Below are 15,211 nucleotides of genomic sequence, written 5' to 3' on the forward strand. Positions count from 1 at the left end.
ACAGAAGTACTGCTACTTTTGACATCCCTAAAAGAACATAAAAACATTTAGGGCTTAACTAAATACATTTGGGCATAGCGGACTGTGGATGGTCGATGGGCATGCCGTCCAAGACTGATCTTGATTCCAAACGTCCTAATAATGCGCTTCACAGGGAGTTGATCCAAACCAAAGAGCTCCAAAATAACTGCGTTGCAGGGCCCTTTTCTATGAACGCATTTGTAGGTGTCAACTGATGGACACTTCGCTTTCAAGAGAACCAGAACCAGACCAGATGTTGCAGTGACTGTACACTCTCAATGATGAAGGATTTTATTAAATCCTTGTAGAAGAAAGGAAAGGGAAAATACTTCTGGATTCAAAGCGGTTGAATCAGTGGGTGGGCGCTGTTGCACTCTATAGCTTGATTCCAGTGTTGGATGTGCGTATGCTGAATAAAGGGATATAGGTCTTATGATGTAGGTTAGAAAATTCTTGCTTTGCCATACCACTTGGGAACATTATTTTGGTATTCCATACTGGGTGTTATTATAGAGTATATTGTATGTATTTTTGGAAAGGCATGCTTACATACTGTCTACGATAGATATCAATACTTATATAATGCATCAGCAACTGTTCCTTTGGGCCATGATTCATCTATTCATATATATATATATATATATATATATATATATATATATATATATATATATATATATCTCTAGGCCCATACAATGCAAGTGAATGTGTGCAAAATTTGGAAGCTCCAAAAGCAGCATAAAAGTAATCCATATGACTCCAGAGGTTAAATCCATGTCTTCAGAAGTGATATGATAGGTGTGGATGAGAAAAGATCAATATATAGAAAATATTTTCTATAAATTCTCCTCCTTGCCCAATAGGTGGCGATATGCACAAAGAAAGTGAAAGTGAAAGTAAGGATTGATATTAAATAATGATCTTAAATGTTGATCTGTTTTTCACTTACACCTATTATTTTGCTTCTGGCAATATCGATTGAATCACTGAAGTCGTATGGATTACTTTTATGAAGTAACTATTTGCACTCAAATAGTTTGGCGCAAACACTGAAATTAAAGACAAACTGCACTCCTACGTGTTGTTTCAATAGCCTGGTGTGATAAGTGGTTTGATTTCCACATTTGCCTCAGTTTTTCCCATCCTGTTTCCTGTCTCCATTAATATTTCCTTTTATACTACTACTAATAATAATAATAAATAAAAAAAATAATATAAAGGGTGATTTCCTCCCAGTGATTTGGTCACTGTTAAGGTTGTGGAGTTGAGAGAAAGGTTTGATCAGGGTAAAAGTAACCATGAATTTCCATGGTTTTAATGCAATTAACCATGGTGTTACTGCTGTAATATGGTGTTAATAAAGTAATCATGCTTTATGATTTTGTGGTTACTATGATTTTACTACAAAATACCATGGCCATACTATGGTTACTGTAGTAAAACCATGGTTCATTTTTGTAAGGTAAGTCTAGGGATAGGTTTGGGTCAGTGGAGGGTGTTAATAAACACAAGAAACACACTGTAGTGATGCCCCTATACTTTATGTTAGTATTTAATTAGGGGTGAAAATAGGATCCGCCCCTATTTGCACCAGGGTGCAAATCACATCTATTACTTAGTTCAAATTGTCTTTATGTGATTTTGGAGCTTCAAAACTTCAGTCACCATTCACTTGCATTGTGAGGACCTACAGAGCTGAAATATTCTTCAAAAATCTTCATTTGTGTTCTGCAGAAGAAAGACAGTCATACACATCTGGGATATCATGAGGGTGAATACATGATGACAGAATTGTCCTTTTTGAGTGAACTAATCCTTTAAAGGCCTTTATAGATCAGTCAGGTAGGTTGTAAAAACAACACAGATTTTACTTCTCATTAATTTACAGAGTTTAGCCTTACATTCCTAAACTACATTTATGCATTTGGCAGACTCTTTTGTCCAAAGCATTTATAAAAACATTCAGTATTCTATATGGATGAGCCTTTGGAAACTAGACAAATCAGGACGTTTGCCAGAAAATCCTAAACCTCTCATTCATTCCACTTTTGAGTTATTTTGTTTCACATTGACATTGGTGGTCATGTGACAGCCTATGCGTCATATATGATGCGCACTGCAAGCAGCATATCTCACATGCACACTGAGGGCACACCATCATTCCATACTAAACCTGAGACTGTGCATTCTTAACTCGCGCTGCAGTGGGACCGGATCAGATCTGGATCATTTCACACTGTGCGGACTGTGAGGGACACCTGCGTGAACTATGTGAAGGTAAAACAACATCTAGCAACGGTTGCTTATATCAATTATTAAACAATTGCTCCGGTATTGTAACGCTATATAACGCTTACGTACTTCTCTTATATTTTGGCATTGCTTATTTCTGCAAATACAAAGAAAAGTTTCTTCAATAGTGCGCGTCATGCTGTATATTCAAGCGATATGAAATATTAAATATTATTATTTTTATTCGATTTTAATTCACAGCGATACACACTCAGATAACTGAATTAAGCCTGCAATGAACTTATTTGATGATGTCGTACAGTCAGTCGTAGTGCAGTTTTACACAATAATGTGAGTACACAGGTGGAATTTTTTCACACACACACACACACACACACACACACACACACACACACACACACACACACACACACACACACACACACACACACACACACGTTATGACTGTGACCAGTAGCGGTTTTAACCACCACGAGGAGCGCCCGTTCCGGTTGAGAAGCTCAGCTAAAACCGCTTGAAACGTGACATGTTGTTTGGGGTACACGTGTGGCACGAACACGCTGTTAGGGTTGCCACTTTTGAAGTTTTAAAATAAGGGACATTTTAGCAATAACCGTTGAGATAATATGCATTATTAAAAAAAAAAAAATAAAATAAATATATATATATATATATATATATATATATATATATATATATATATATATATATATATATATATAACCTATATCCTTTCTCTTACATGCTAAAATTAAAACTTTCCTGAACCCTGATTATAAAAAAAAAAAAACATATTTTATATGTTAATCTTATATTTTATATTTTCGATTATTCCTCCCGTTTATTTTATTTATGTTTAAATTTTTGTTGGTTTATACTTTTTTATTATTATTATTCCTTTACCCATTCTTGTCAATTGTTTGATCTTATTGAACATTTATATAGAAAAAAAAAACACCGAATTAGCACCATTTGGACTTTTCGGATGGTCCTTTATGCACCATTGGCACATTTTATATCAATGTTAAATTAGCTATCTGGAACGATTTCACCGTGACGCCCTCTGACCAATTTAAATATGGGACAAATCGCGTCCCGTATTGTTTCGATAAAGGATTTTACGGGACGGGTGGCAACCCTAGTGCTCTCAAAGCGGTCCAGGTTAGAGGTCCGCCGGGTTTTAAAGTCAGTTTTTCAAGTAGGATTTTGTGTTCGGGTATACAGTCCTTCCGATCTTGTTTCGCCCACGCGCTCTCACTCACATACGCGCGAACGGATGAGTTAGGGGGGTCGTTCACACCGAATATGTACTTGCGTGCGTCTGCTCTGTTTTGCCATTGCTTTCCTTTGTAAACACGCACAGGACGAATGTCCATACCTGGACGCTGTTTCTTCAGTGTCTCACGCAGGACCGGCACATTTTTAGACACTGTATCAAGTTAAAATACCTAAAAGTCCCAAAAACGCACCTCGAGACACCTGTGTTCTGTTTCATTAATTGCGCTGTGTCACAAAGATTTAACGTTCAGGTTGCAAAGAGGTGCCTGTTACAATGTTTAGCATTACTCCAGATTATTCTCCACCAAGCAAAGTTTCAGCGCTTGATAAACGTTTTTTCCCCTCCTGCTCTTGTGTGCCTGCTATGTTTACTGTGACAGTTCTATTACTAATGTTGCCTACAATGCGTATAAAAAATACTGCCTTTTGTAACACACTGCAGAGTCATAATATAAGCTCCAGGTGAAAGTAAATAAGACACAAATATTGCAAAATTGCATACAACAAATCATCAGAGTCATAAATTGAATACTGTATCATATTATAATAACAAACTCGACAACAATAAATAATTTGGTTATAATATAATAATAACTAACTGAATTCCAGAATGTTAGTGAGTGAAATAGTAGGTTTTGCACACCCTGTTCATAAAAAAAAAATTGTTTGTAAAAATATATGTATTGCTTTTTTATCATTGTATTGTGAAAAAAATGGAAAACATGCATTAATTATCTTTAACTAGATTTTTATTTTATGAAACATTTTGAATGTACAATGGCCGATATGATGAATTAAAAATTACAATTTAAAATACATTTTATGTAATTTGTTTTGCCAAAATTGTCTAAATTGTGGCCCCGGGTTGTTCAGTTGCTTGGGGCCTCAGAAATCGTAAACACACCCCTGACTGTGACGTCTATTGTTATTATACTTAGCTTAGTTATTGTTGCAAATTTTGGGGGGATTTTCTCCCTTTTCTCTCCCCAATTTGGCATGCCCAATTCCCAGTGCGCTCTAAGTCCTCATGGTGGCGTAGTGACTTACCTCAATCCGGGTAACGGAGGACGAATCTCAGTTGCCTGCACCTCTGCGACTGTCAGTCCACAAATTTTATCAGGTGGCTTGTTAAGCGCATTACTGCGGAGACATAACGCGTTTGGAGGCTTCATGCTATTCTCCACGGCATCCACGCACAACTCACCAAGATCGAGAACCAAATTATAGTGACCGTGAGGAGGTTACCCCATGTGACTCTACCCTCCCTAGCAACCAGGCCAATTGGTTGGTTAGGAAGCATGACTGGAGTCTCTCAGCATGCCATGGATTCGAACATGTGACTCCAGGTGTGGTAGTCAGCGTCATTACTTGCTGAGCTACCTAGGCCCCCGATCGTTGCATATTTTTAACCCCTACCTAGTCCCCAAGCTAACCTGGCATTGTGTATAATAATAATAATAATATAAATAATAATCATGTTATAATTATAATAACGTTTGTAAATATATGTGTAGCCTATATAAGGGAGTCCAGGGGCCAATTGTCACACTTTTCTCTCCATTATGCAAAATATGTCACAGGGAAGGTTTATTTCAATATGTTTCAATATGTTATGTTTCTATAGCCATATACCTTAAAGTCTTGACTACAAAAAACCTTAACCTTTTGTGGGGGTAAGTTGTCACAATGGAACTTGCAATTAAAGAGCCAATTAAAGGCTGAAAACAGTAAAGAATAAAAACTAAATTGCAAAAGGTATTAAAAAAAAATGAATTTTCGCTGGCTAATGCTGAAAATAATCATTTTAAACACATGTGACAACTTGCCCCGACCTTACATTTATGAAAAACACAAATGTGGTTAAAATGTACCTTCACTATATTGCCTTGTTGACCCTTTAATGAATAACTGTCAGTGTGGTTTTATTGTGTAATTTACATTTATTTACACAAAAGCAATGGCACAAATGTGATGAAATTGTGAAATTATACATACATGCACGTATTTTTATTATCCACAAAAAGTATACTTATTTAAGAGGTTAATATACAAAACTACTGCTTGAGAAAACAAATATATTGTTTGTGTATTTTGAGTTTTAATTCAAAACCTTATAGTTATTGAGATAGAGCCTTTGTGACTTTACCGTGTGACAGCTAGCCCTAGTCTCACATGTATATAAAATAGCTTGTACATTTTTACAAAAAGTCTTAATAGATTTAAAATTTGGGGATTCAGGGTTTATAATAATGTATTCAGATTTCAAATATATATATATATATATATATATATATATATATATATATATACCTTCCTGTTTTTTTCCTATACAACAGTAAATAATTGTATTGTAGTCTTTTACAGATTGTTCATTTATTCTGTAGTTAACCGTAGCATGTTGTTTTAGGTTGAGTCTCATCTGCAAGCATCAGTTATTTAAAGCTTAGTCTCTTAGAATAATAATCCCCTGGTGCCCATCCATGCAAGAAAAATAACAATAGCAAAATACAGCTGTATGACGGCTTGACTCAGAGGGCGTTTATTTCTGCACTCAGTGAAGCATCGATTGGGCCGTTGAGAGGTCGATATTGTCTATTATCTTGCATATGTCACAGTCAATATCAGCAAATTTTTCTTTGAACAAACATTCTCTCTTTCATCCTATAGGGTTCCTATAAAGCATTGTCTGACCATGCTGTTCCCTGCCTCAAAATCCGATGTGAAATCGGTTCTGGAAGGAGTAGCAGAAACCACATTTAGGACAATCACGTCTGGACTGCAGTACTTTAGTTCTAACGACATCAGCTTTGATGACCACATCATTGACGGGGACTTTGGCAAAGGTGGATACCCTCTGCAGAAGCCTTTCTCGGCATACCGCAGAAGCACTTTCTCGGATAAAGTCGCACCAGATGAAGAATTGATCCTGAAAGGAATCCCATTTTATCCCACTAACAGCTCAGATGGGTTTGGAAACTGGAGTCTTGGAGAGGATGGGAGTAGCCTCCAGTGTGGGGAGAACTTTATGGACATGGAATGTTTCATGATACTGACTCCTAGTCAGCAGCTCGCCGTGGCCGTGTTGTCTCTCACACTTGGCACTTTTACCGTGTTAGAGAACCTGGTGGTTCTTTGCGTGATATTGCAGTCACGTACCCTTCGCTGTAGACCGTCCTACCATTTCATCGGTAGCTTGGCCGTTGCAGACCTACTCGGTAGTGTAATCTTCGTCTATAGCTTCTTGGACTTCCACGTGTTTCACCGCAAAGACAGTCCGAACGTGTTTCTGTTTAAACTGGGTGGTGTAACGGCATCTTTTACCGCTTCTGTTGGAAGCCTGTTCCTCACCGCCATTGACAGATACGTATCTATACATCGCCCGTTGGCATATAGGCAGATCGTGACACGCACCAAAGCGGTGATCGCTTTCTGCATGATGTGGGCCATCTCCATCATCATTGCTGTGCTGCCACTGCTCGGATGGAACTGCAAACGGTTAAACTCGGTTTGTTCAGACATCTTTCCACTAATCGATGAGAACTACCTGATGTTCTGGATCGGTGTGACCAGCGTTTTGGTCATATTCATAATCTACGCTTACATGTACATCCTCTGGAAGGCCCACCACCATGCGGTGAGGATGCTAAGACGCACGTCACAAAAAAGCCTGGTCGTCCACTCCTCCGACGGCACGAAGGTCCAAACCACCAGGCCAGAACAGGTCCGAATGGACATCCGGTTGGCCAAGACATTGGTTCTGATTCTAGTGGTGTTGGTGATCTGTTGGGGGCCTGTTTTGGCCATCATGGTGTATGATTTGTTCTGGAGAATGGATGACAACATTAAGACGATTTTTGCATTCTGTAGTATGCTCTGCTTGCTCAACTCCACCGTTAATCCAATTATCTACGCTCTAAGGAGTAAAGACCTCCGCAGGGCCTTCCTCACGACCTGTCAGTGCTGCAGGAGCACCTCCAGCACATCCCTGCAGTTCGACAACAGCCTGGAATCGGATTGTCAGAGGAATCAGCACATCGCCGCAAACCGTGCCGCTGAGAGCTGCGTGAAGACCACTGTGAAAATTGCCAAACTGACAATGTCTGTCTCTGCTGAGACATCGGCCGAAGCTGTTTGAGTGTGTTTTTGTTGTTCAGCTGGCGATGTGGATGTTGAACGAGTGTTCTGATTAGGGTTAATATAGTTTTGAAGATTTCACCAGTTTCTATTTTATTTTGTACTTTGAGTTTCAATTTCAGTTTACTTCATTTAGTTTAATTGTACATTCATTTGTTTTGTTTTGTTTTGTTTGTTTGACCAATTTTAGTTTCAACCAGGGATCAGTTGACTCCGGGGGGTCATTGAAGGTACTGCACAGGCCAGCGGCGGAGCTTGCCTTTTCCGTAAGAGGGTGCAAGTGAGAAAGACACTGGAAACTGGATAAAGCCTATAAATAATTGTGAGGAAGATCAACAGAAAATGAAATTGGCCCAACTTATACAGTGACACAGCACTGTAACAAATCCATCTGCCAAAAACACTGTGGAGCTGTGATTGGTTGTTTTACATGTCAGTCAGGCTGCAGCTTATAATGGGTGTTTTCTTATAGTCTAATGTCAGGATTTGGAGATTATACAGATGAAAACGAAATAAATGTTCTCTTTAATTGGAGTTTTTATTCATATTGTTGTGCATATTTATAGTTTTTGTTCTTTTGCAGTTAACAAAAATATGTTTTTCTGCTACTTTTGTCTTTAACAATAATAACCTTGGTTCTGATGCACAGCGTCTTAAAAAAAAAAAAAAAAAAAAATATGTCTGTTCTTGCCAGTCATGCATAAAGGACAAAGGTCAAAATACAAAGCTGCTTAAGTTACCACTGGTTTGATGAATTCTTCAAATCAACATCTCTTTTAAGTGCCGAATTTTTCTCAAAAGAGGTAATCAAATTCTTTGGGGCTTTTTTCTTTGTTGGTGTTTGCCATTAAATGTCATTGTAACATGTTACTGAAAATGTGTGGCTATAGTGTGTACTTAATGAAAGTTTATATTTTTATACTTTGAATTTTTTGTTTTTGAACAATGATATCTTCTCACATGGGATTAAGGGGCTAATTGTCTTTTTCATATGAAAATCCTGTAAGTATTCATATAAAATATATAGTTTGTAAATATGTAGTAAAGCTATGTGGTGATATGTTTATTGTATTGAAAAAAGTGAACGGAGGGCATATATTATAATTTTTTTTTTTTTAAATGCTACTCAAGTACATTAATAATTTAAGGTAGAAATAAAGACTTTTGTTAATTTTTTAATTGTAGAATTTATAATTATTGGTTAACAAATGTATTGAATCTCGTTTAGTATATTTGTTTGGTCCTCGGGTCCATTATATTATGATTTAGTGTTAATGTTGTGCAGACAAAATTAAGGATTTTTGGGGTAATTTGTTTTACAAGATGGTTTGAATCAGTGATGGATTGTGGTTTACTGTCACAGAACAATTACATTTTAAAACAGAAATAATTGTGTTCTAAACCTGATTGTAATATTTTATTTTGTCACTCTGCTGTACTGTATTTTTCTGAGATGTAAAGTACAAATAAGTGTACAACATGGTGAAGTGGGTAATTTCTGCACCATTAGTGGCACCAAAAAGAATTGATAGTTTTCAAGCAAGTTTCCCAAACATTCCCTCTGTCTGCCATTGGTTTAAGAAACAGATTGTCCCACCCCAAACTCACACAACTGGTTGGGATGCTCAAACAGACAAAGAGTCATAGTGTTTACACTTTTCAGGACATCAACCTACTCACTTACTGGCTTACTTGTCATAGTTGACCCTTTGTATTAAACTTGGATACAGAAACATCAAGTATTAAAAAAAACAATTACACACTTCACCTTTTAACAAGGCTGACTACAAACAGCCTGCTAATAAAAAAATACATCATGTAGTTCAATAACAGTTGTACATATCCATAATGAAAATGTAAATATCATGAATGTTCAGTAATATTCCTTAAATCGTGATATACTTTAGTGTGGTGGCTCTTCGTTTGCACTGTTCAAAATACAGCATTGGTAAACTTTAACTAAGTTTTACCTACTATAGTATCAAAGCTTAAAAATCATAAATTGTCAAAGTGGCTTTTGTTCCAAAGTACTTTAAAGTCTGTCAAGGTGATGTCTTAAAATACAGTAGCATACATTATAGCTACTCACAGTCTCACACACTTGTGTCACAATTTAATCTGTTGATTTTAATCTGTGAATTTAAAAAAATAAAGTCAGTACTGACCAATGAAACTGTGTACGAGAGAATTTTGCATAAATTGTACGTAAAATGATTAGGCAACCTCGCATACAGTAAAAGATATAGTGTTGGATGATCTAACGTCGTGGTGACATTGGAAATGACTTTGGGTCCCTCTTGTGGACAGTTCCCTGTCTGGCACTCACTTCGACGTTGTGTCAAAGAAGTGACACTAGGGGTCTCTCTTGAGCACCGAATATACCTCTGATCTATGAAAAAAGGCCAATGAGAAGTTGGTAGACAGAATTTGACAGAATTGAACCGAAGGAATGCCACTCCAGCCGCCCCCGCGTTGCTCCTTCATCCCACGGAACCTCCCACCCCCCGGCACGCTCATTGACTTCCGTCCAGGCTCGCCTCACAGCCCGCCTGCCTATCCTCTTGAGCCCCCCCGAGCTGGATGAGCTCGCCACTGCATCGGAGAGCAGTCCGGCATCTGATACAGATGACTCATCTGGGCTGCCGCCTTCGGGCGAGCATGCGGACCCCCCGCCTCCAGCCAAGCCATGACTGTCCCCCGGCCAGCCGGTTATGACGAGTCTAGAGGACGCCGTCGCTGGACCTCCTCCTCAGTCACTAACACGCCCCCTGCCGGGTGTGCGGAGCAAGGTAAGTGCTTCAAGTCTTTTCTCTGCCCTTTCGCCTCCCGACACCATACTACCTGCTCCGCCCCGCCGGGTATGTCAAAAATAATCGTCCCTTTGGTGCCCCTAACACAGTGCTTGGATGCGTGGTTTTCACCTCCCAACCCCTCTCGCCTTACACAAACTCCCATTTAAAATGCTCACGCAAAAACATATTTTAACTTGCATCTGGCATCTAGATTGGTTTGCAGCGGTAGACCTGAAGGACGCGTACTTCCACGTCTCAATACTGCCTCGACATGGACCCTTTCTACAGTTTGCGTTCAACGGCCAGGCGTATCAGTACAAGGTCCTCCCCTTCGGCATGTCCCTGTCCCCTCGCGACTCAGGGCCCTCTCCTTAAAAATGACCCTGCTGATCGCGCTCGCCTCCATCAAGAGTTGGGGACCTGCAAGCGCTCTCTGTCAGCGACACTTGCCTGGAGTTTGGTCCGGCAGACACACGTTATCCTATGACCGCGGCCGGGCTACGTGCCCAAGGTTCCTACCACGCCCTTCAGAGACCAGGTATGGAACCTGCAAGCGCTGCCCTGGGAGGAGGCAGACCCAGCCCCTTCATTGCTGTGTCCGGTACATGCTTTGCATACCTACTTGGACCGCATGCAGAGATTTAGACGCTCTGAGCAGCTCTTTGTCTGCTTCGGTGGACAGCGGAAAGGGAACGCTGTCTCCAAACAGAGGCTCTCCCATTGGGTGGTGGATGCCATTTCATTGGCCTATCGCACCCAGCCCCCGAGGGTCCGAGCACACTCAACAAGGAGTGCTGCATCCTCATGGGCACTGGTCAGAGGCATCTCCCTGGCAGACATAAGCAGAGCAGCGGGTTGGGCAACACCTAACACCTTTGCGAGATTATACAATCTCAGGGTAGAGTCAGTCACTTTGTGTCTCCCTAGCCCTGTGGGTCCACAATTCGGCGGAGGAATTCGCCAACCCAATCCACTGCGGGTACTCTAATATACCCTGTACTGGAATAGGTGCTCTGCAGGTTAGGGCTCCTACGTGGACGTTCCGCTTGTGTGTATTTTCCGCAGTACGGTCTCCTTACGAGTAGACCCGCGTCTACCTTGGGCAGTTCCCGCTGCCCCCCGGTCACCGTGTCTGTAGAAACTCCTCCCTCCGAAGAGGCGGGCTCTACCACTGCACCACTTCCCACATGTGACCTAAAAGCCCATGTGGTGTATTTCGCCACTTTTACCTCCCCCTCTCTGGGTGGGTGTGGTCTCCGCTGGGTCTTTCCCTCCTGAAACGTTAGGAAACTGGGTAAGACCCCCTTCCTACAATGCGTGTAAGGGCACCAGCCATTTTGCTCTATGCGAGAAACATAGAGAGAAAAGAGGCCCGGCTAGGCTCGGCCCCATTCCCATGTTGGTAAGCGTAACCTTGTTCCCCTGTCTAGGGTAACTAGAAGGGTTTCCAACAACTTTATGGCGCATTAGGGAAGGGTACGTGCAGTCTGATACAGCTGGTCATTTTGGCACGCCAAGTACCTGCCCGGTCCTGTGTCAGCAGTACACGCACACGGCTCAGCGCATGGCATGATTTAAATTAGACCCTTAGTGTTGCTTCTTCGACACAACGTCGAAGTGAGTGACAGATGGGGAACATCTAAGTTACGGATGTAACCTCCGTTCCCTGATGGAGGGAACGAGACGTTGTGTCCTCCCGGCCACATCGCTGAGCTGAGCCACTGTTGTGGCTGGAAATTTCCGGCTCCTCAGAAAAATCCTGAATGAAACAGACGCATTTCCCCGCTTTTATACCCATATGTCCGGGGTGGGAAATGCAAATTCTGTCTGCCAATTTTTTCATAGATCAGAGGTATATTCGGTGCTCAAGAGAGACCCCTAGTGTCGCTTGTTTGACACAATGTCTCGTTCCCTCCATCGGGGAACGGAGGTTACATCCGTAACCTAGACGTTTGGCTCCCTCTTGTGGACTTACATTTTTTTTACAACAGTTTAATCAAAAGCAACATGTTTTAATGAGAGCTTTATGAATTCAGTTATTTACAGAATTAAGATATTACATAATTTATATGTAAGGATACTGTACTGTACATTATCTAATTATTATAGTTAATTATTTAAAATATTAAATTATGCAATGTAGCACTAATTATAAAATAATTAATTAAACATTTGATAACAGAATGTTGCAATAGACCAATCATAATAAAGTATTTCAGATACTTGTTAATATGTCTCAACTAATATCTAATATTTATGTTACATTTTTGAGCCAATACATTTTTATATGTATAGTGCTTTTTACAACAGACATCGTTGTAAATAATAATGAGTCAACATTGTGCAGTTTAAAAAAAACTTAATTGTAGATTGAGCCTAAATAAGTAAATAATATTTCTATTTAGACTTCCAGTGAGCTTTGGTAAGGAACAACAACAAAAAAAAGATACACAGCCTATATTAGATATTATAGATTGTACATTATATATTTTTATATAACAATTTAAGAGTTTTGAGCATGGCTGTGATGCTTTTCCCCCCAGATAAAACCATAATTTATAAAAATTTTCACTAGAATATAATCTTAAAATAAGCAATTATAAATAGGGTATATTAATTTCATGTCCATACTCATGAACGCTTCCTGACAATGTAAAATGCTTAATGTGAAAAACACTGACATACAAAAAAAATTACGAGGGAGAACCACATTTCTCTCATTTGTCATAAACACTATCTACCACCAAATAAACTATACACCATAATCCTAGGAGAAAGATTTTGTTTTACATCAAACACTGTATTCCACTTAGAAGTCCATTGCAAGAAAACAAATTAATGTACCAAGGCATCAACCTTGGAACACAAACTGCCTGTAAGCAAGACAAAAGGAAAAGCTCAAAACATTTACCTTACATTTTCCCATTATCGCAATTTTCAGTGAATAACAAAAAGTTATTAAAAGCTGTTGAATGACTTCAAATGGTGAAGAAATTCAGTCAGTATTTAGGTCCCATCATATTACAGAGACAGTACTTGACAAATGACTTACTTTAATCATCTGACCATGTCTGAATTTATCTTCTAGATCTTTTGATCTTAGTGTTGGCATCTGTGAACAGTTATTAGCCTGTTTTAGATCCTACTTATCTAATCACTACCACTTTGTGTATTCAAGGAACTGTTTGAAAAAACATTATGGAGCACCGGCTTTAAATCAGCCCCACAGTTAAGCAGAGGAACCTTCAGCACCATGGGGAGCACCTCCAGGGTAGGCTACATAGGGCTTGTGCTGAAAGTTAGATACTTCCAACTGGAGGTGTTTGGGAACATGGAGAGCTCTATTAGATAGGTGTGCTGCATCAGTTAGTAAGCAACTACACACACTAAAGCAGGAGAGAGGAGCCTCATTGTGTCTGTGTGAAGTAGTGAGTTACTATCAACCTGTCTCACCATTGTATCCTCTCCCTCTTTCCTCTCTAGGAGGGGGTACAGTGAAGGCTATGCATAGAGATGAAAAAGAAGACCCGATTTCTGTTTGTACATCTTCACTTTACCACACCTTATAACTTAACTGTAAGTATAAAATGCAAGTAAAGTATAAATAAAATGACGCTACATGCTGCTATAGCAAAGCTGAGCAAGATAATTGACGCCCAGGAGAGGAGACTGGGAGATTTTCCTAAATTTTTTTGAGAAAACAAACCACAGAGAGAGATGGGCTAGAGCTCACTGGGCAAAAACTGTCTACTGCCTTACCTGAATGTGGAAGCTCAGATGGTCTACAGAGGAGAGGCCAAGTGGATTTGGCTGTGCACAGCTGCAGGATCCAAAGTCAAGCCTGGAGAAATATGCTAGTGACTGAAGGTCAGTGAGTTAACTCAAGTCATTTTTGTTTGTATAAATCTTATAATAACATGCATCATTTCAAAGAAGATTTACAGAAAATTATTCTGTTACAGAACATTATGCTATAATGTCTATATGTCTTAAAGTGCTCATTGAGCAGTTAAATGAAAACATGATTGAAAATCATACCTTAAACATTATTTGTCTTTAGGTCCCTGGTGAGCAAGCCAAAGCTATGGCAAGGAACATACACATTTTTTGTTTTCATATCTTTTATTTTGGAATTCCAGTTCCTGTTTCATGTAATGTGGTTCCCTTGTGATATGATTTCATGTTTCCCTCGATGTTCATGTGTCTTGTTTTCATTGGTTTATTTTCTTATCAGTTCTAGTTTGTCATTGGTTTAAGGTTATTAGTCTTGTTATCTTATTTATAGTTCTGTCTGTTTATTGGTTTTCTTGTTATTGTTTTACCCAATGTCTGTGTATTTAAGCTGTCATGTTTGCCATTGTCTCTTGTCAATTACTGTTAATGTACCTTGTTTGCTAGTCTAGTTTATGTTTGTAAAGCAGTCAATGGAAAGGAGGAGGCGAGAACCGGCTTTTCAACATAAATAATAGTTAAAATTATTTAGTCCGTAAACTATCTCTCTCTCCCGCACAATCCTCCGCAGTCTGCCTTTATCCCTCTCGGAGGCTTGATTAGCCTGATAAGGGACCGGGTGGGTATGATCACGACCCGGCCCCATCCTCCGCCCTGCCACAAAATTCATGTTAATTGTTCATGTATATGTTTATGTTTAGTTTAGTTCATGTCTATAGTTAGGGTTTTGGATTTCACATATGTAAATAAACTGGACTTGGGTTCTTCATCTTCACAACATC

General features: G+C 39.4%; 1 protein-coding gene across 2 annotated transcripts; it reads left to right on the top strand.

The window, feature by feature from the left end:
• Nucleotides 1-2,164: 2,164 nt before the first annotated feature.
• Nucleotides 2,165-9,849, top strand: cnr1 (cannabinoid receptor 1). 2 transcript variants are annotated; one of them, XR_007968132.1, is made up of 3 exons: nucleotides 2,165-2,298; nucleotides 6,220-7,743; nucleotides 7,877-9,849. XR_007968132.1 is itself a non-coding variant. In XM_052098931.1 (2 exons), the coding sequence occupies exon 2, from the start codon at nucleotides 6,245-6,247 to the stop codon at nucleotides 7,685-7,687; it is 1,443 nt and encodes a 480-aa protein (XP_051954891.1). In that variant the 5' UTR covers nucleotides 2,165-2,298; nucleotides 6,220-6,244; the 3' UTR covers nucleotides 7,688-9,849. The 2 variants fall into 2 exon arrangements, 1 of the variants encoding a protein (XP_051954891.1); XM_052098931.1 differs by having other exon boundaries at nucleotides 6,220-9,849.
• The last annotated feature ends 5,362 nt before the right edge of the window (nucleotides 9,850-15,211 follow it).

Source organism: Xyrauchen texanus, chromosome 30 (assembly GCF_025860055.1).
Source record: "Xyrauchen texanus isolate HMW12.3.18 chromosome 30, RBS_HiC_50CHRs, whole genome shotgun sequence".
In the NCBI taxonomy this organism is placed as follows: Eukaryota; Metazoa; Chordata; class Actinopteri; order Cypriniformes; family Catostomidae; genus Xyrauchen; species Xyrauchen texanus.

Excerpts from the sequence above, each read along its gene's own strand:
- cnr1 (XM_052098931.1), top strand. The coding sequence starts at position 6,245 with ATGCTGTTCCCTGCCTCAAAATCCGATGTGAAATCGGTTCTGGAAGGA.